The sequence below is a fragment of the Emys orbicularis genome, chromosome 11 (assembly GCF_028017835.1).
Source record: "Emys orbicularis isolate rEmyOrb1 chromosome 11, rEmyOrb1.hap1, whole genome shotgun sequence".
Lineage (NCBI taxonomy): Eukaryota > Metazoa > Chordata > Testudines > Emydidae > Emys > Emys orbicularis.
In genome coordinates, this window is record NC_088693.1 from 36,822,218 (window position 1) to 36,839,694 (window position 17,477).

The 17,477-nt window shown below is 42.8% G+C and overlaps 1 protein-coding gene across 1 annotated transcript in view; it reads left to right on the forward strand.

Annotated features, from left to right (window-relative positions):
• XIRP2 (xin actin binding repeat containing 2) overlaps nucleotides 1–17,477 on the forward strand; it is a 144,475-nt gene that overhangs the window by 114,077 nt on the left and 12,921 nt on the right. The window contains exons 5-7 of the mRNA XM_065413471.1: nucleotides 16,124–16,231; nucleotides 16,554–16,626; nucleotides 17,261–17,394. Coding sequence (XP_065269543.1) covers nucleotides 16,124–16,231; nucleotides 16,554–16,626; nucleotides 17,261–17,394 — 315 coding nt within the window. The remainder of the gene's footprint in view (nucleotides 1–16,123; nucleotides 16,232–16,553; nucleotides 16,627–17,260; nucleotides 17,395–17,477) is intronic.

Below are 17,477 nucleotides of genomic sequence, written 5' to 3' on the forward strand. Positions count from 1 at the left end.
GCATTCATTGCACAGTACTCAGTAAATAAGGCAGGGGTCACTAGCTGAATGAAGATAAAAATATTGAACATCTGCCTCATTCCCTAAGCACTGTCCATCCTCTCCACTGAATGGGGCAGGGTCCTATGGCAAAAATAGTATGTGATCATGTAACTGAATTGTGATTAAAATTTCCAAATTATCTGACTTCAGAACCTGAATCCCACTGACTTTCAGTGAGATTTAGGCTCCTAAATTTACTTATCTAATGCTCATGCATAAGGGGGCAGAATTAAGTATGCATAGGCAGTCTGCAGGGGTGGGCAAACTTTTTGGCCTGAGGGCCACATTGGGGTATGGAAATTGTATGGTGGGCCATGAAAGCTCACGAAATTGGGGGTAGGGATGCAGGAGGGGGTGAGGACTCCGGCTGGGGGTGCAGGATCCGGGGTGGGGCCAGAAATGAGGAGTTCAGGGTGTGAGAGGGGACTCGGGGTTGGGATGAGGGGGTGTGAGGGCTCTGGGGTGCAGGAGGGTGCTCTGGGTTGGGACCAATGGGTTCAGAGGGCGGGAGGGGGATCAGGGCTGGGACAGAGGGTTGGGGTACAGGGGTGGGGGGGAGGGCTCTGGTTGGGGGTGTGGCTGGGGATGAGAGGCTTGGGGTACAAGAGGGGGCTCTGGGCTGGGATCGAGGGGTTCAGGGGGTGGGAGGGGGATCAGGGATGTGGCAGGGGGTTGGGGCGCGGGGGGTGTGTGTGCTCAAGGGTGCAGGCTCTGGGCAGTGATTAGCGCAAGCAGCTCCCAGAAGCATGTCCTCCCTCCGGCTCTGAGGTGCGGCAAGGTGGCTCTGCGCGCTACCCCGTCCACAGGTGCCACTCCTGTAGCTCCCATTGGCTGTGGTTCCCGGTCAATGGGAGCTGCGGGGGCGGAGCCTGTGGACGGGGCAACGCGTAGAGCCGCCTGGCCACACCTCCGCATACTACATAGGAGCCAGAGGGGGGTCATGTCAGCTGCTTCCTGGGACCCACTCGGAGCGGGGCAAGCCCCCAGCCCCACTCCCTGTCTGGAACACCAGAGGGGGGCAAACCCCCAACCCCGTTCCCTAGCAGGAGCTGAGAGTCAGATTAAATGCTCTGATGGACCGGATGTGGCCTGCAGGCCATAGTTTGCCCACCCCTGGTCTACATTCTGGTTTTCTAACTTTTGAGTGGTTGGCTTTGTAGCCTAGAAACATTCTTTTAACATGTTTTTTTTCAATGTAATTCCTCTTATATTGCTAATTTCTTCTACTGAACATATCACTTTTCTTTGCCACTTTTATTATTTTCTCTATCAGCTTCAACAGGTTTAGAAGTACAGTTCAGTTCACAGGCGATCCCAAAAGTCTGGATTACCTGAACTATCCAACCTCCTGAGTCTGAAAAACTGGGGTGGAAATCTCAAGAGAATGAACATTTTTGTTTCCAGTCAGCCTAGAAATACCACAGAAAGTCTCTCACAGTATCTCACTATTTCCACTTCTAGTTTCAGTATGAAATGAGAAGTGCCAAGGCAAGAGAAAATCATATGCACACTTTGAAAGTGAACTGAACCTTTAAAAGTAAAATAAAATTAAGTTCTGGGTTAAATTCAAGTCAGGGGGAGGGTCAGGCCTATTCTTATTCTACCAATCTAATTGGTCCAGACTTAAGGCCATGTTTTGATACCCTTGTTCAGGAATAGTTCCTTACTCCAAAAGCAGTAGGGTATCAGAATCTGGCCCTTACTGAGTCAACAATCATCAGTTCCACTCTCTTAGGGCTAGACTGTAACATAAAAACCTGCCCTAAATAAGGGGAGCACATAGCTGTACTGAGGGGGAGCTGTATTTTGTACCAGGGGAGTCACACTGAGAATCACAGTTTATTTCATGCTCTCCTTCCCTCTTGCTCCAGAGGGGAAGTAATTTGCTCAACATCCATGCCAGTTACAGGTTTCTTCCCCACTAAGGGTCATGTCAGCATGTTGCTTAGTTCTGATTATTCCCCATCTGCCCCACTCCTTACCCAGCTGCATGGGATGGAGAGTAGTGGCCCTGTGGAGGCTGCTCTCCCCATTGTGCTGTGACCCACGATGCAGGGAGCTTGCACCGGGAGTAAAGAGGGGACTGAAATTCCTTTACTATTCTGTGTGTACTTGGGAAGAGGAATAATCTTGCTCTTAAAGATTACAAGTGGGAGGGAAAAGAGTACACCTTTGGGATCCCTGTAGTATTGGGACACAACAACTCATCACATCTCTTACAATCTCATCATCACAGCTGTTTGACGTTCAGGGGTTCACACTTTTTAAAAAATTAGCTTTTTCCCCTGAGAGTTACTTTCCATCCTAACAAGGCCTTCACATGCTTTCCTATATTTAGAGCAGAATTACTTTTTAGTTATTTATTTTTAAAGAAGAGAATAAAAACTGAGTGGGAAATATATAAAATGGTAGATGGAGCTACAAGAGAGAGAGGTTTGGAAAAGGGGGAATTGTCTGTAGAATTCCCCACTTTTTCAAGCTGTATCACATGATAAATTGCTTAACTGATTTTTGTGTCAGAAGCATTAGTTGTTCCTGACCTTTGTTAGAATAACTTTCTGCAGCCATCTCAGATGTGGAGCCAATAGGGAACTCTGGCAGTACTTGTTTTTAATACATATATCTACTTCCGTAAAGATCCCAATGCAAATGTTAGCACTCAGGAAGATTATGTGGATTTGGTACAATAAAAAAATTATTTTGATAGCTTCTGACAGATATAATCTGGCTCCAATGTGTTCATTCTTTTTAAAGACTTGTTTTGGAAAAGGAACTAAAATATGTATTTTATGAGCTGAATGCCCCAAATAACAAGGATAAGAGGGATAATTATGTTTTTTTTTCATTTTAGTTCCCTGAAATTGCAGATTGGTGGCTCTCATTCTACTGAGACATCTCTGCATGCACCATGCTATTGACATCAAAGCTACCAACCTCCCCCCACATCCTCCCAGAGCATGGAGCTGAACCATATAGAATCAGATCAGTGGAGTACTGTACAGGGTTTTCATTGGTTTTTTTATTTAATTCAAAAAAAATTTTATTGATAGAAAATGTTGAAATAAATCCTATTATACTAAAATAATTGCCACATATATAACTCCCTATGGTCCATCTTCACTTGGATTCCTTAGTACAGCATGATGTGCACCCTCGCATGGGGTGGTTGTAGTGCCAGCAGACAATGTGATGGACTTGAAAGGGCAGTTTTCCTTTCATTCTCATATATCCCTCAACCTTTCCCACTCATAGAATATTGTCAATCATATAAAGGGCTGGACTCTGCCTGGCCCTTGATGTAGGTGCATGGGTGTGTCATAGGGTAAGTAATAAGAAGACTTTCCCCACTTTAGCACTGCCTGCATAAGCGTTAGGGAGGTTTGCAGCTCCTGCTATGTGGGGGATGCCGGGGTTATTCTGTCCCTACTTCCCCAGGAGCACAGTGCCCTGAAAGGGGCAGAGAGGGATGCACCAACACATAAGCCAGCAGAGCTAGCTGGTTGCACTGGGACAAAAAGCTGAACTATGACATACTATGGCTGGGCCTGGAAGAGCACAGTGCTTACTATGCACTTGGTCTAGAAGGAGCAATCCCTAGATTGGAAAATCCTCGGGGAAATCCTTGTCATCTTCTTCCTTCAAGTACAATTCCACACACACCAATATTAGGAATGATCCATCTATCCTAGATTTTTCCTAGCTATCGTTAGAATCTATGGGCTAATACATAAAATTAATAAGTAAATTATTAGGTGAATTATCTTCTCACCCTTGCTATTTGGAGCCTTCAGCATTTAAAAATCGATGTAAGTAATTTTTAAAGGAAATATTTGCAGGATGTATTTAAAGGGAAGCTATCTGCATTTTCCTCTGAAAACAGCTCTCTAATATCACAAAAGAAATCACCACAAATGACATGATATACTATGTAGAAAATACAAAATGGTGCGGTACAAAGGTTTTATCAGAATGAATTTAGGATGGCCACATTACTCATGAGTGGCAAAGCTGAGAGTGAATTATGGAAGTCATCCCAACCAATAAAATCTTTATACCACAGTTTTATAGAGCTTTAAACATTTTTATTGATACAGGGTTGAGTCCCCAAGTGCACCAAACTAGCGATTTACATCTCCTTTTTTGCTTGTCACTGATCCTGGGTCTGGCGAAGGCCAGTTCAGTCCCTAACACAATTTAGAACAACTTCTAGGTTCCTTCAAGTTGTACTGGTTTATAATACCACCCTAGGGACTGTTATGCTACGTGGTGATAGCTATACCTTGGATACCAGTTTTCACTTTAAACAAATATTATGGTTGTGAAGAACACCAAATATGAATCAAGTGTAATGTATGCAGTGGTGTCTACCTGAGTTTCAGTGAATCTCAAGCTATTAATCTCAAATGTGAACCACTCCCTTTATTTCAAAAGGATGCTAACTCAGATGTCAATGTGATATGCTAAATGTCAACATCATTAATAGAGCTGGGCGGGAAGTGATTTTTCCTGTCCCGTAAAAAATTGATACCAAAAAATTTTCCCCATCTCAAATTGACACAAAAAGTCAGAATCTTAATTTTTCACTAAATAAAAATAGTAAATAAATATAAATCGGTTTGGGTCAATCGGTTTTGTTTCAGTAACATCTATACATTTGTTTTGATTTTGACTTTTTAAAACCTTTGTCTAAATTTACTAAAATTTTAAAACAAAGTCATTTCAACTCCAAAAACAAACTTTCCTTTTCAAAAGCTTTTTGTTTGTTTGTTTCCAAAACTTTTTTGAGTCAGGAGATTCGCCAAAACCAGCCCTATTTCAAAAAAAGAGTTTTGGTTCCGACAAATAAGAAATTTTCCCCCAAAACATTTTTTCACCAAATAATCTTATCGAGTGTAATTATTAACTATGTCACTGCTCTTCAAAGCTTATAAGAAGGAAGTGAAAGTATCACATTATGAAGGCCTACAAAGGAAGCATTTAAAAATACTATTTAATCGTATTAAATTTAAATTCTAAAATATGGCTATGCCTTTAACGTGACACTGTTGGATTAATTTTTCCTGGAAGTGGTGGGGCTCAGCTTTCAAAATTTTGGAGATGCTTCCATAAAGGAAGAGAAAGCAATAAGACAAACAAAACGATGAGATAGACTAGAGGAGAGATAGAAAGAGGAGACACAAATATACAGAAAAACAAGGAAGGAAAGAGCTGTGTGTGGAGGAACAATTGGGAAGGGATGGTGCAGTGAATCTATCAATGCCTTCCCACAAACATTTTTCACTGATAATTATGCTGGCTACCAAAGTTTACAGATAGGCTATTAAAAGGTTTAGTTAAGTAGGCCGTCTGACTACTGTGCCATAAATCCAGCACCAAACAGATACTTTCACCTACCTCACATAAAATCTGCTTTAATGTCTTCTCTGTTGATCACAGTCTGATCTTTTTTAACAGCAAGGGATCTATTCTCTCCACTGATGTACAGAGGATTTATGCCTGTAACTTACATTAGTGTTAATAGGATTTATTGTGTAAGCTCCACACACAAAGATGAGAGAATAGATGCCTAAAAGTCTTCTTAACTGTATTTTCAGCTTTTCACAAACCTGTAGAAGGTAAGCTGATTTCTGCTTAGTCTTTATTAGGGATATGATGTATTTGAAAATCCAATTAAGAAGTATAATTCTTGGGATATTGCTAATTGGATGAAAGCCTCTTTTCAGCCTTTAGATTTTGCAAGCTCAAGATTCTTATTACACTGAAGATTGCATCTTAGGTGGTGTGCACTCACTTCAGCTTGTCAGATAAATTCCATGCTTTCACATTTGATTCACCATACAATAAATCCTGCATGGACAAGGTGCATTTGCATCTTTATTTGAAACTAAGGTGGTGTCAGTGTTGTATGTTGACCAGCCTGCCAATATTTTCCCCATCGTTCTCATCTAAATATTTCTCCTCGTTCCTGTTTGTGATGCAGATATGTACCTGCTAAAAATATGTTTTAAACTATGTAACCAGTCATTGGTGACAAACAGGGTTTCTGTCAGACAAAGCATGTCTATTCACCTATCCCAGTCTCTGATGTAAATTAAGCATTGTAAAGCAAACACAATGGGAGCTATATTTGCATTCCAAGTCAATGTGGGGATGTGAAGTCAACATGGGAAGACACTGGAAACTAAAACCCACAGTGTTGTCCTGCCTTTGGGGGAGGGGGGAGTGGAAAGATTATGAACTTTGGGGTATCAGAGGAAAACAAAAGGACCCCTGTTTGATCCTGCACCGAGGGAATAATTGGGCAGTGTGATTACATTAATTAAAGTTGGATCTCAACCAGGGTTTGGTTGAAAAGCACTGTAAAGGATATCTGGGTAAGAGACACCTTTAGACAAGGCCTTAGCCTGTTAAAGTTAAGTTTAGTCTATAAGAAGCATGTTATACCTTTTGTTTTACTTGTAACCAGTTCTTATTATATTTGCTCACTAGCTCTTAAATTTTAACCTTTGTTAATAAACTCATATTTTTTTTTACTATAAGTAGATTACAGTGCTGGTAATACCTAAGAAGGCAAGAGTCTAGCAAAGCCCGAGGCTAGGAGCTCTGCACAGCATTATAAAGGATGAGTCAATGAACCCAAAAGTCCTTCACAGAGCAATGAGAGCTGGGGTGGGAGAGGGGGAAGATGAGTCAGAAAACTTAGCAGCTCCACAAGACAATGAGATCTGTGATGAATAGTCAGGGAGCTTGGTACCAACAGGGCATTGAGAATCAGAGGGCCTAAGGGAGGTGAGCTAGGGACCCTATGGAACCTAGATGATCCTCAGGACAATGAGATCCTTTTTGGGAAAAGGGAGAAACCAGATAATCTAGTTCAAGTTTTATGGACTGAATAGAGAAATGGTTTAGAGCTAAGACAAAACTTTAGGGTAACATTTTCAAACTTGAGTGCCTAGAGTTAGGCACATAAATAAAACTAGTATGGGTTTTAGAAATGCCAAGCACCCTTTACTCCAAAAGGAGAGAGGGAGTGTGGTCCAGTAAGATTGAGCATTGGATTGGGAGTCAGGAGACTTGGGTTTTATTCCCAGCTCTACCACTGACTTGCTGTGTCACCCTGAGTAAATCACTCAATCTTGCTATGCCAGGTTCCTTATCTTTAATATGGGGCTAATGATACTTTCCTTCTTTTGTGAAGTGCTGTCAGATCTACAGATCAAAAGCACTATACAATATAGGAGCTCTATATTACCATTGAATAGGGCAAAAATCTGCCCAACTTATTCATTGACTTCACTGCATAAGGAGCCAGGGAGGATTTAGATCCAAATTAGAAAAATATATATGAAAAGTGAGGCTTCATTTTTTGTGTATTCGGTGTTTCACTCAGCCTTTTCCCTCTGCAGCTGTTTTACTCATGTCACTTAAGGTCACCTCTTGCCCCCATTTTTAGGCTGACAAGGGCTATCTTTTGCTGCCATTTATCTGCAAGGGGCAATGAGGTAGGCTATGCCAAGAAATATAGTAACTCCTCGCTTAACGATGTAGTTATGTTCCTGAAAAATGCTACTTTAAGCGAAACGATGCTAAGTGAATCCAATTTCCCCGTAAAAATTAATGTAAATGTGGGGGTTAGGTTCCATGGAAATTTTTTTCACCAGATAAAAGACTATATTATATATATACACACACATATATACACAGTATAAGTTTTAAACAATTTAATACTGTACACAGCAATGATGATTGTGAAGCTTGGTTGAGGTGGTGAAGTCAGAGGGTGGAAGAGGGAGGGATATTTCCCAGGGAATGCCTTACTGCTAAATGATGAACTAGTACTCGGCTGAGCCCTCAAGGGTTAACACATTGTTGTTAATGTAGCTTCACACTCTACAAGGCAGCATGAATGGAGGGAGGGGAGACAGCATGGTAGAGAGAGACAGCGACACACATTTTGTGTGTGAGAGAGAGAGACGTTCATTGCCCCTTTAAGTACGCTGACCCCACTCTAAGTACACTGCCGTTTTAAGTAGATCAGCAAGTAGAGACAGCAGTTGCTGCTAGTAAGCTCCCTCCGTCCTGAGCCTTGTCGTGTCCCTCCTACCCCCGCTCTGTGGGTGGGGTAAAGGAGCGGGAAGGGAGGGGGACACCCTGACATTAGCACTCCTTGCCCCTCCCCCTGGCACAGCAAGCAGGAGGCTCCCGGGAGCAGCTCCAAGGTAGAGGGCAGGAGCAACACATGGCAGTGGGGGGAGGGACAGCTGAACTGCCCGACAATTGATAGCCTGCTGGGCGACTGCCATACAGGGAATTTAGGGGAGCTGATAGGGGGGCTGTCAGTCCACCCAGGTTCCAAGCCCCTCCCCCCCAGCTAGCTCCAACGGGCTGCTCTTTCTGCAAGCAGTAGTCAAAGCAGGCAGCTGCCAAACAACGTTATAAGGGAGCATTGCGCAACTTCAAACGAGCATGTTCCCTAATTGATCAGCAACGATACAACGTTAACCGGGACGACTTTAAGTGAGGAGTTACTGTAATGTGATCGGTTCTCTCCTCCAGAGTTGAACAATGATGTTTCTATGGTAAGTCTGGTTTTGCCTGGCCTAAGGTTGAGTAGTTTTTAAATCTAGTTCTCTACCAAGCCACTCAGATGGCTCCCTTTTATCTTTGATAAAGGTGGCATTTCTTAGCATATCAGCCTTAGCATTTTTGCCCTTTATACCCTGATGAGGATTCTCTCTCAGATAATCAGCAGAAATAGTCAAATTCACAGGAAATAAAATCACTCAGACTATGTGGAATAGTCTTTAAATTTAGATTAAATAATTAGTGCAAGACCATAAAATCCTATTTATTCTTAATGGAACTGCACTTTCATGGAAAACGTGATTATATACTTTAGTAGCAGAAAGCTTACTCAAGATCACTGAATCAAACCTGGGACAAATTTTTTCAATTTGGATACAGATCTCAAAGTATAGATGAATCCAAAATTGCACAGACAGACTAACAATATAAGCAAAACTACCAAACCTGGGAGCTGTGAAGAGAAGAATATACTGTGGAGTCCACTAGGAAATCTCTGTGTAAATCTTCTGTATTTGGCACTTAGATAAATACTGTGAAAGGTGCACTGGATGTGTTATAAAGAAAGATAAACTGAAAGATCATATCAGATTGAGACTCATTCCAAATAGGCTACTGAGCAGTCATCATATGGTTACAAATTTAGGTAACTAAATCTTAAGTCTCATGAATTTACTTATGCTTTTACCTGTACGGGGCAATAGATTTGTACAGAGCTGTATCCTGGAATACGTTTTTATTTTAATAAGATATGTATAAAATGCTGATTTAGGTACCTGAACAGAGACTGAGTGGTGGACACAACATACAAATTAAGATAAATACCAACATGATTCAAATAGGAATTGGTGAAAGGCTATATTTCCTAGTTTGGATCATCAAGCTATCTAGTCCTATTTTCTTTTGACAGATTTTCTGTTTCTCCATACAAATAATTTTACTCTATAAAGTAATCCTCTTTCCTTTTCTGCCACAACACAGAGATGGGAAACTCCAAAAAATGTCAGATAAAAGGAAAAGGCAAACCTAGGTCCAAAGTGTACAATACAGGCAATTACTGAAAAACAAATCTTGGAACATTTTACAACAGGATTCTGTGTAAGTTATTGCAGCCCAGGGGCCCTAAAATTGATGCATTCGCCACTAACATATAAAACTAGTGTAGCAATTACAGTTCTATTCAGTAATAGCATCTGAACGCCTGAATAAAAATTCAGTCCCCTAATGCAAATATATACAGACTTATGCCCATGTTTGCTTCCTCCTTTCTAAAGATTATTTTAATTTTTAAACAATTTTTAATATTTATACAACAAGAGTCTCTAGAGATTCTGATCTAGGTCGCATTGTGGTAGATGTTTTACATACACTTAAATAACACAGTACCTGCCCCATACAGCCCACAGTCTATGATAATGATAAGATTTAACAGGTGGAAGGAACCAACAAAAGAGAAGGGTGGAGGAGAATAAGAGGATGAAGTAACAGTGAAGTGCACATTGTGCATAATGAACAGCTGTCCCAACTTGCCACATGACTAACCATTGTCTAGTTGGCAGTGTGTTAAAGAGGGCCCCAGATCACAGGGAAAATCATCATAGTAGAAGGTGTCTTCACACCTAGCTCAAAAAATACTGACATTTTTCTCTACTGTTGTCTTCTGTATCCCTGCACAGATGGATACCTGCAACTGTTCTCTCCTGATAGAATTATACATGCTCTGACGGGCACCCGCCATCTTTGTAAAACTTTCAGCATCTTGGCCACAGCATTCTTCCTCTTGCTGTAGTGCCCCATTTCACAAATCCTTAAAGAGTTCTAATATTCTTGTGGAGATGTGTATGGGTGAATCACAGTTACTTGTGTTATTCCTTTGTCTCAATATTGGATGAATTTGGTATCATAATGTCATTAACGTTCTATGACTTTCTCTACCAGCTGCTTTCAATGCATATTATTGATCTCTAGTGCTTTTCAGCTTCTTTGAGTGTTCTTAGATGTCATATCAGTTATATATTTTAGACAATATTATTGTACCCTATAAGGCAAAGAAAAAGATAACCATTTTCTCATCTACTCTAATTTTACTCATGCCACAAGTTTTACCCCTGATCAGCAGTGTAGGCCTGGCTGAAATTTGAATTTTGGAAGTTAAGTGCACATAGCACATTCATGCATAAAGAATCACAAACCTTCACACCATTCACCAGGTGTGAGTTCCCAAAGTCAAAATGAGTTGTGAACATCCCACAGTCATGAATTGTTTACATACACAGACTATTGATCCTGTGCTATGCAATTCAAATTATTGCATCCTTGAAATTAGGAAGTATTTAGCCCAGGGGTGGGCAAACTTTTTGGTCCGAGGGCCACATCTGGGTGGGGAAATTGTATGCAGGGCCAGGGCAGGGGGTTGGGGTGTGGGAGAGAATGCGGGGTGTGGGAGGGGGTGTGGTGTGCAGGAAGGGGCTCAGGGCAAGAGATTGGGGCAGAGGAGGGGTGCAGGGAGTATGAGGGGGCTCAGGGCAGGGGGTTGGGATGCAGGAGGGGTGTGGGGTGTACGAGGGGGCTCAGGGTAGGGGGTAGGGGTGCACAGGGGGGCTCAGGGCAGGGAGTTGGGGTGCAGGAGGGGTGCGAGGTGCAGGCAGGGGGCTTAGGGCAGGGAGTTAGGGGGCGGGGGGCAGAAGGGGTTTGGGGTCCAGCCTGGCGCCGCTTATCTAAAGGGGCTCCGGGGTGGCAGTGGCACGCACCAGGGCCAGGGCAGGCTCCCTGCCTGCCTGCCCTGTCCCCGGCCCCGCTCCAGGAAGCGCTGCAGCCCCTGTAGGGGGCGGAGGGCTCCGCGTGCGCGGCCCTTGCCGCGCCTCCAGGTACCTCCCCCGAAGCTCCCATTGGCTGCGGTTCCCTGTTCCCAGCCAATGGGAGCTGCGGGAGGCGGGGCCTGGAGGCAAGGGCAACGCACCGAGCCCTCTGCCTCCCCGCCCGGAGGCCACAGGGACATGGTGCCAGCCTCTTTTGAGAGCAGAGCGGGGCCCACGGCACCACGGGGGGCAATCCTGCGGGCCGGATCCAAAGCCCTGACGGGCCGAATCCAGCCCGCGGGCCGTAGTTTGCCCACCCCTGATTAGCCACTGTGAATAAAATATTATTTTAATAATGTACATCACAGAAAGACAGACAAAGAAGTCATCTTCTCTTTGCAGGCATAACTCTAATCAGGCTAATGGGACAGTGTTAATATTAGGACTAGATTTAGCTGCAGCTGTGCACTGGGGACAGTGGGGAGCACTGAATGGCATTCTGTAGAATGCTTCCCAGTGTGTTTGTGTGTGGAGCACAGCCCCTTAAGGGGTGAATTATACTCTCCCTGGCAACATATTGGTGGCCAATACAGAGGGGTGAGTGGAACCAGGGGTCTATCTGTTCCCTGCTCCTTTTGACTGATTGTTCTGAGGAGCAGCATCTCTGTAGCAGCCCATATGCTTCCCCAAGTGGAATTTCAACCAGCTTTTAAGCAAGCCATATAAAGGTAGGAAGGCCCCTCCTCCTCTTCCACCACCCATAGCCATGTAAGTACAGGGTCAAAATTTGGTCCTTAATGTTTAGGCTGACTAAGGTACTGTTAATTATAGCTTTAGATAGCTATGACTATTATTTTATGCCATTGTGACTTTTAGCAACATAGTAGCTACTTCATAAACAGATATAAAAGTTGCAGCAATGATTCTGTGATTAGGTTTGGTTTCTGACTACATTAAGCTTAATTATATTCCTTTTTAATACCTTTATACAATTCAAACAACATATAATGACAAACATCAACATATTTTGCATCTTATGATGAGTTTTTTCAATAATGAGATCTTGACTTACAGATCTAAAACACCCATGTCTAAGTGTGAATACATACATATATGTAAAATATAACTATTTGAGTGGACGGTAGGATCGATCCCTAAATCTTTGCAAGTTGCCTCCCTTCAGCTTTGTGGGGAGCTAACGCTGAAGCCTTTTTGGCTTTCTGGGGAGCTAACTCTCAAAACTGCTGTATGATGACTGTCAGCCTCACCTCAGTCCCTGGAAAAATCATGGAGCAGGTCCTCAAGGAATCAATTATGAAACACTTAGAGGAGAGGAAAGTGATCAGGAACAGTCAGCATGGATTCACCAAGGGGAAGTCGTGCCTGACTAACCTAGTTGCCTTCTATGATGAGATAACTGGCTCTGTGGATGAGGGGAAAGCAGTGGATGTGTTATTCCTTGACTTTAGCAAAGCTTTTGATACGGTCTCCCACAGTATTCTTGCCGACAAGTTAAAGAAGTATGGGCTGGATGAATGGACTGTAAGGTGGATAGAAAGCTGGCTAGATCGTCGGGCTCAACGGGTAGTGATCAATGGCTCCATGTCTAGTTGGCAGCCGGTTTCAAGCGGAGTGCCCCAAGGGTCGGTCCTGGGGCCGGTTTTGTTTAATATTTTTATTAATGATCTGGAGGATGGTGTGGACTGCATTCTCAGCAAGTTTGCAGATGACACTAAACTGGGAGGCGTGGTAGATACACTAGAGGGTAGGGATTGGATACAGAGGGATCTAGACAAATTAGAGGATTGGGCCAAAAAAAACCTGATGAGGTTCAACAAGGACAAGTGCAGAGTCCTGCACTTAGGACGGAAGAATTCCATGCACTACTACAGACTAGGGACCGAATGGCTAGGTAGCAGTTCTGCAGAAAAGGACCTAGGGGTCACAGTGGACGAGAAGCTGGATATGAGTCAACAGTGTGCTCTTGTTGCCAAGAAGGCTAACGGCATTTTGGGCTGTATAAGTAGGGGCATTGCCAGCAGATCGAGGAACGTGATTGTTCCCCTTTATTCGACATTGGTGAGGCCTCATCTGGAGTACTGTGTCCAGTTTTGGGCCCCACACTACAAGAAGGATGTGGAAAAATTGGAAAGAGTCCAGCGGAGGGCAACAAAAATGATTAGGGGTCTGGAGCACATGACTTATGAGGAGAGGCTGAGGGAACTGGGATTGTTTAGTCTCCAGAAGAGAAGAATGAGGGGGGATTTGATAGCTGCTTTCAACTACCTGAAGGGGGGTTCCAAAGAGGATGGAGCTCGGCTGTTCTCAGTGGTGGCAGATGACAGAACAAGGAGCAATGGTCTCAAGTTGCAGTGGGGGAGGTCTAGGTTGGATATTAGGAAACACTATTTCACTAGGAGGGTGGTGAAGCACTGGAATGCATTACCTAGGGAGGTGGTGGAGTCTCCTTCCTTGGAGGTTTTTAAGGCCCGGCTTGACAAAGCCCTGGCTGGGATGATTTAGTTGGGAATTGGTACTGCTTTGAGCAGGGGGTTGGACTAGATGACCTCCTGAGGTCCCTTCCAACCCTGATATTCTATGATTCTATGAGTGGCTTTTACACTGCAGTCTGCCCCAGGGAGCAGGGGCTTAGTGATGACTGGCAGTAGCCCAGACTGAGGCAAGGGGGTTCGGACCTGCTGCCTTCCTTTGCCTCCCAGTACCTCTGTGGGCCTTGAACCAGGCCCTGCAGCCTGGGGAGTTGCCAGCCTGGAGCTCCCCTGCTCCTCTGGTTCTCCCCAGCCCTGCTTTACTCCCAGTACCCTTTCTGCAGGCAGCCAGACCCTGCTCTCTCCCAGCCTGGAGAGAGAGACTTCTCTTGGGCCTCTGGCTCACAGCCTTTTTATACAGGCCAGCTGTGGCCTGGTTGGGGCGTGGCCCAGCTGTGGCAGCTTCCCCAAGCAGCCCAGCTTAGCAGCTCTCAGCCACAACCTTCTCCCAGGGCTGACTTTAACCCTTTTTCCACTGGAGTGGGGGAGCCGCCCCACTTCTGTCTGTAATGTCAATCACGTCCCCATCTTGCCCAACCCAAACCCTACATGCACTTTTACAATGCAAGCATGGCAGTGACTAAGATAAATGTGATTAGTGACCAACTAAATCATCCAGTGGGTCACTAGCCAGAAGATTTATTCTACCTGTACCAATATTTTAATTCCTCTTTTAGCCTAATCAGAGAATGTTACTGCCTGGTGGATGGAGGTCATAAAGCCTACAATGAGGATCCATGAAGCCTTTCTGCCATGGAGCCTAAGTTTTCTGGCAGCCCACTGTGCAGCAGGGATTTGGGGGCCAATCAGTGGATTTTCCACTACATAGATTCCCCCGACATGCCCTCGTGTAGGTGCCAGCTCCATGGAGGTGCCTTGGTCCCGAGGCAGGAGTAATAGCCATGGAATGACTCTATTGCCATAAAGTGACTGAGTGCATGGGGCGGGGGAGGGAATTGTTACACTCATGGCTTATTTGGCTGAAAGCAGGTGCAAAGGTTGGAGATTTAGGAAGTCAATAGCTCTCTATTCTTCAGATTGCATATCTGCAGCCTCAGTTACACAACACGGTCTCGATTTGTATTCTCACTGGGCATTTGGGAGTTTCCTCTGAAGAAGGACTAGATACCTTTTTTTCCCTTTAAATTGGGAGCTTAGATTCAGCAGAAACTAATGGGCGAGTCCCTCTTTTACGAAGCAGTTTCCTAATCGATATAGACAAATAGGTGAGTTGATTTGTCAAGCATAGATCGCAAAATATTCGAAAAACTTGTGCAAATGGATATAAATAATAATAGTTTGTACTTATAAAATGCTTTTCATCAGGACGTCTCAAAGCACTTTATGAAGATTGTAAAATGGAAAGAATAATGTTTACCAGATGGGTAAATGAGGCAAAGAGAAGTTAAGTGACTTGCACTAGGTCAGAAAGCAAGTCAGTGGCAGAATCTGGGATGAAACTGAATGTAACTGTCACCATGATAGGCATCATAGACATTAATTTAGTTTACACAGATATAAAACTATATCTCAAAACTTTCAGCCCTTTGCTCAGTCTATTAGAACACAATTGCCTTTCTTTTCAAATATAAAAGCAGCACATATATTACATTGGATCTTCTGTTAAGACAGAAGGCAGTATGAGTCTGAAAGTTCCTATACACCCTCCATTTGTGCACATACAAACGTGCAAATGCATTTACATGTGCACACATCTTTGTACACTATCTCTTATGCAAAAAAATTATAGAATTTACTGTAAAGTGTCTTTGGCCTGATTCCTACTAATAAGGAGTAACTGAGCAGCTGTGTAGAGTCACCTTCATTAAAGCAGGTTCAGCTTCCCATGCTCTTCTGCTCGTCACTTTGCACCTTATGCTTATCCATGGAACTTCAGTACCTGCAGCTCAAACTCAGACTGCAGTAATGAAATTACAACATATGTTCTATTATATAACAAGGCCTGTCTTTGGTTGTTTATAGTTCTTATCCAGACGAACTGCATTAATAATGATAACCTGCTAAAAAATATATTTTTCAAACCATGCTGTTTAAGTGATAACATTAGTGAAAAGCCATTCATAGGCAAACACTAAGTTTTTCAATTTATCATTAAACTGTTAATGTGTAATTACTTTTATTTGTCTTTAGGAGGTGACACGTAGTAGTCAGCTCACGGTATCAAGCAGCAGCAGAGAAGCTGAACAGAATGAAGTGACCTCCAAAGGAACTCAGTTGGAAGCCTTTCAAACAGAAGAGGTTAAGTGTATCAATTAATAATTATGTCACCAGGCCACTGTACAGAGATGTGATATGGAGACTACATATTTGCTTTGCTTTTTAACTCTGTTACCACTTAGTATAACAAGATCTTGATGTGCTAGTGGAAACTTCCCTGATTTTGTGGTAGGCAATCATTTAAAAATAGGTGTTTTATAAGTGTTGCTTCAATGTGTTAATTAGTTGGGTTTTCATTCAGACTTTACCTTCATAAAGCATTTGTTCTGTGTGTCTGCATGCAAATAGAAAACTTAGACATATTACACTAAATCCTATATTAAAATAAAAATTTTGTCCACAGGTTTCTCATGTTGAACAATCTACCCATCAGACAAGCAAGGCTTCTAATTTCACTCAACATATTGATGAAACAGGTAAGAAAATCAGGAAGATTTTAAGCAGGAGAATAAAGACTAAGAAATGACAAACAGCATATACACTTGTTCGCACAAAAATACCATTGTTCACAGGTGAATATGGGCCCAGTATTCCATTTCTATTCAGCAAAACACACCCATTGACTTTGATGGGATTTAAGGAGCACATGCTAATTTAAGTACCTGCTGAAGCGCTTTGTAAATGAGGTGGACTTTAAGCACATGTTAAAAGATCTACTGACTTGGGGCCATGTAGAAAATCCATTCTCCTAACATTTGTTAAAACAAAAACCCATTTATGCAAATTTTTGTAAATAGTGAATAATAATGGGTAAAATTATGGTTGAAATAACAGCTCTGCACAATATGAATGTTCATGAAAGCTGATTTTTCAGTATTCAACCAGCTCTAGTCCTGACATTAACACAAGTTACACATTGCAAAACAATATGTGATATGTTACTCTGCAATTATTCTATGGTGTCTTCATCTGAGTGATTCTACAGTTCTGCAAGGTTGAGTGCAATTGGTTTAGTTTAATAACTCTTTTTTTAAAATAACTCACGGTTAGACAATTATAATAAAATACTAGGCTTAGAAAAACCCTTTTGTTCTTCTTCTCTTATTGCAGTAGTCAATGAAACTATGACTGAAGAGATCCCAAAGATTTCAACACAGTTTTTAAAACAGCACTTTGAAAAGACAGCCCAGGAAAAGGCTCTTCTCTCAGACAGGGAGTCTGCGACACCTGCAAAGCATACTAAGGTCTGTGCTTTTAATAAGTGGGATTTCGGTATATGCAGACTAGCAGTGTTCAGGTTAGCCAGAATGTTGAAACATTGCCCTTT